Consider the following 4,711-nt stretch of genomic DNA (forward strand, 5'->3'; position numbering starts at 1 on the left):
TTAAAAAAAACGTGTCCAAGGGTTTCATCCTGGACAAACAAATGGGCAACATTTATCTAAGTAGGATAATAAATGCGCCCAGTTCAGACAGAAGCACGAACATTCATATATTAACTCTGAAAGTAGTTCTAATCATAACCTTAAAAATAACTATGGTTCTATCATGTTTCCTTCTGGATGTTACAAACGTATGAATACAGACACAATACCCTATACCATAGTGTGGAGAGTGGGACGTTGATAACTACAATTCCAACCGACATTCATACGATTGGGTTGGTCAAAATGAAAAATGTTATGGATCCTGTATTTTCAGATTCACTATCTTGGAAAACTAAGCGATCAAAAATAAAATCAGAAAGGAGTTAAACTGTTAAAACGATGGCCACACATGATGAATTGAATTTTTTCCATATACACCGTATCCCGATCTGGTCCCCAAACGACTGTTTCATTATCTAAGACCTCAAAACAATGCAGGTTCAGGTTCTATTTTTAAGCAAAGAACAAATCGTATTAAAAAATGAAATAATGCTAAAAACAGTTCATTAGCCTTGATCGGATTTATGTTAAATAAAACAGACCGCGGACTTTTTAATTAAACATATGGGTATCATATGGCTCCCAGTGTTGTGTATTTTCTTCGTACCTGAAACCTATAACTTTAATAATTAAATATGGTGATTATTGGCAACTCTAGAAAAAAATTTCAAAGATATGAATTTTTTATAACAGCTGTTATTGTAAATAATTTAATAGTATTTCGTATTTTCTTTTCATTGCAGATCTCTCCGAATGCGAGCTGATGCAAATACCTGATGCTGTCTATCATTTAATGCGCAACACAGAATTAAAAACTTGTGATCTCAGTGGCAATGTGATAAAAAAGATTTCACCAAAATTTGCATTGAAATTCACATTGATAACAGGTGAGTGAGATACGAATCAGTACCAATGAGGTTTGATAAAAAAAATGAAACGTTTAGATCTGTTAATCAATTTTACGCCTTTAACGTAATCCTCCTCAGATATAATACACATATGCAAGGGTTTTCCAAAACCACGAAACACTTCTGAAAAGCGCTATTTGGCATAGCTAGCAGCTCCTATTCGGATTTTACTTTTATGTATTCAATCCTAGCAAAACGCGTTCCTTTCATCGGTGTATTCAGTTTTGGACCAAGTTCGATAAAAACGGTAGTTGAAACATGATAACGGTTTTTTGTGAGCTGATGTGTTATCTTGGTTTTTTCTAGCGAATTTCTTCTGGCAAGCTGCGCACAAGCTCAATGCAGTATTTCCTATTGAACGTATGGCGTTGAGGCAAGAATTCATGATGCACCATGCCATTGCATTCGAAGGAAAAAGTGGGGCAAAACCTTCATATTTGATAAAACTTGACGTGATTTTGTCAGTGTTGGCTCTTCTGAACGTTTCGGACTTTGGTTTTCATGGCCATACACCATGATTCATCACATTTTGGATGTAAATGAGAAATTACACGGCCAGGAAATGTCTTTTGCAATAAAGCCATATTCGGCACCGTTTCGAATTGACAGTGACAGTCGTTCCTATGTCGTTTTCGAAGAACTAAAGTCCAATCCGGATCAAAGAGCAGAATGTGAGAATGATCAGCTGGCTTCATATTTTTCGTCACATGGTCTTTATATGGATCTAGGTGTAAATCAAAATGCAAAATACGTCATAATGTGCAGTAAGATAGTTATATTTCCTGGGAACGACGAGGAATCGGTACATTTAGGCCATTTGCTTGAACAACTGGACGATTATGCGAACCAAAATCTCCTCTTAAAGCATGATATGTGGCATAATTATACTTTTTGTAGTAGGTTTTGATAATAGCTGTGCATTTTGAGATAGTTGACAGATGTCGAATTCAAGTCCCATACTTTTGCAAGGGATATCCCCGTATCTGTCTAAAAAATTGTCAATCCGAAATGGTTGGTATAATTGACGTGTATACCAACATAACAGAGAAAATACAAAAATTGAGTACCCGAAATCGTTTTTTTTTTTTTATCAGACCTCGTACATTATTTTTTCCATTCGACTTCGTTCGATTCCTTTTTTACAATATATTATTTCTTATACTATTTACAGACTTAAATCTATCACACAATCACTTGAGCAAATTGCCCGATGAATTGGCAGATCTCAATAATTTGACCAAATTGAATATTTCCCACAACTCATTTATTGTGTTACCACCGGTGGTATTTAAAATTCCTAAACTACGTGAATTGGATGCCAGTCATAATGCCATAATTGGTAAGCAAAAAAAAAAACAAATAATAAAACACGTTAATAACGCCTCGTCCCCTTGAGTTCGTTATAACCGTGTTCAACTGTATAATACAAAAATAATTAAAATATTTCCTCAATTTCTTACAGAAATCGATACCGATGAAATTATTACCAGCGATAATTTGGAATTGGTCGACCTGCGTCACAATCCATTGGGTCGTACCTGCCATCGTCAGTTGAAAAATATACAAACACCGTTCCGTTTGGAAATATCGGAATTTAATGAAGATGAAGACTGGTAAAAAATGTTAATGTAACATATATATATGTACATACACGGTGTATATATTACATACATAGATATATTATATGTTGTCAGTTAATGACAATATGACATTTATAAAACAAAATCAAAAACACAAGAAAAATATCTCAAAATTTAAGGAGGCATTATTATTTAGAAAATACAAAACACATCTATGCATAGAAAACCACTACTCACACATACATAATATACTCGTGGCCCTTGCACTTTTTTCAAAACTAATATTTTCATACAAAAATTCATAATTATCAGAAAAAATACAAAAAAATATATATATACAGTTGAAAAAATAAAACTCATCTATTTTAGTTTTTAAGTGTAAATTAGATTTAAGAGAAAAAATTTTTTATTCTGTTTCCATAATTAATGGGAATTAGAATTAGTGGGTCGAAGCACATACTGGCCAATAGGAATGAGAGTGCAGGATCTTTAACTTTTTTTTGAAAGAAAATAATGTACTGTCTACAAAAAATTATAAAATTATAATTTTTTGTTCTGAAAAAAAATTCTGAAAAAATAATAATTATAAATATTAAAAATCTAAAATTTAGAAAATTTCAACCTTTTTTAAAATCGGAACCATCTGGCAATGGTCGTTAATTTTTAAAGCGACATTTTTCAATTTGTTTTTATAGCAAAGTAAACTTCTTTTTTGACTGTACTCATATTGACCAGTGTGTACTAGGCTCTCAAAACAAGTAACTTGCCTTAAAAAAACACATTAAAATGTTCAGAAGAAATTGTATGTTTGATCGGAGCAGAACCATAAAAGTTACATTTTTTGAAAAAATAATAAAAAATATAGCAGTATATATGAAAAGGGTCGGAAAAGACGAACAGAATTAGGAACAAACTCGCAAATATTAGGTTGGGGTAAAAAAATCGAGCATAAAACTATGTTAAACCATTTACACAAAGCTAGATTCAAAAAGAAGTTCGATGTGTGGGTGCCATACCAATTAATAGAAATAAATAGGATGGATCGAATTTCCAACTGCGAAGTCTTGACCAGGAATGTTCTGCTATGCATTTGGTAGGACTGGAAGGCGCTTATTTATTATGAGTTGCTTTCATATGGTCAAACGCAAAATTCTGATCTCTACTGTCAACAACTGAACCGTTTGACGATAGTAATTGATCAGAATTGGCCAACAGGAGTGGTGTCGTGTTCCACCAGGGCAACGCTAGGCCACACACATCTACAGTGACTCGCCAGAAACTTCGGGAGCTTGGTGGGGAAATTTTAATGCATCCGCCATACCTCTTGTTTTCTTGCTAAATTTCTTTAATGATAAATAATTGGTAACTAGGGAGAATTGTGAAAATCGACTACTAGAGTTTTTTGCAAATAGAGAGCAGGACTTCTATGAGAGAGGCATTATAAAGTTACCTTTAAAATGGCAATAAATAATACAACATGTATATTTGAATTAAGAGTACGGTTTAAAGATTATTTCAAGCAAATGTTAACCGCGAATGCGCCTGAAAGGCTTTACGCCTAAATCCTTCCGCAAAATGTTGCATATTCTTGAGTAACAAATGGGATATATCAATACAGGTTTTGGTGTAGCCCCAATATAACGGCACATCCCAATATTCGGTATATTAGGGGTGTTGGGCTCGTTTTTAATCCAAATTTACTGTAAATTATTGGGAGTCAAACTTCTCTATCCAAAATCTATTGGTCGACTGTTTTAATTCGTTACCATAAAACAGAAGTTCCTAATGTCGGTATTTTTCGGAGTTTTGATACGATTTTGAACAACGTGAGTGTCTGTAGTTTGGTATTTTGTTTCTCCTAGTACCCTCGATAGATTTTAGCTATTTGGAATGTCCTAATCCTAGTAAAAGGCTAAAAAGTTCAACTAGTGTACCATCAAAAAGACTCATATTTTATAAACTAAACATCAGGCAAGTCGGACAAACTTCGGAACAACTAAACTACCATAAATTGTCATTTAAACAGGTCTTATTATCATGTTATCATGGTGCAAAATCCATCATCGGATTTCCACAATTCTGTGCCCACCTGACGAATTACTTCGCACAAACAGTGAATGTCTTCGAGGTAGTGTTCTTTATTGACAATACGACCTTATAGCAAGAGTCCATACTGCATCG

General features: G+C 33.7%; 1 protein-coding gene across 1 annotated transcript; it reads left to right on the forward strand.

Annotated features, from left to right (window-relative positions):
* Positions 1-775: 775 nt before the first annotated feature.
* On the forward strand, positions 776-2,574 carry LOC133335822 (leucine-rich repeat-containing protein 20-like; the record flags this gene model as incomplete). Its single annotated transcript, XM_061544119.1, has 3 exons — positions 776-929; positions 2,122-2,289; positions 2,413-2,574. Coding segments are annotated over 3 exons (477 nt in total), but the record flags the coding sequence as incomplete, so codon positions are not given.
* Between the last annotated feature and the right edge of the window lie 2,137 nt (positions 2,575-4,711).

Source organism: Musca vetustissima, unplaced genomic scaffold (genome assembly GCF_032173495.1).
Source record: "Musca vetustissima isolate MV318-11 ecotype Yass unplaced genomic scaffold, APGP_CSIRO_Mvet_v1 utg104987, whole genome shotgun sequence".
Taxonomy (NCBI): Eukaryota; Metazoa; Arthropoda; class Insecta; order Diptera; family Muscidae; genus Musca; species Musca vetustissima.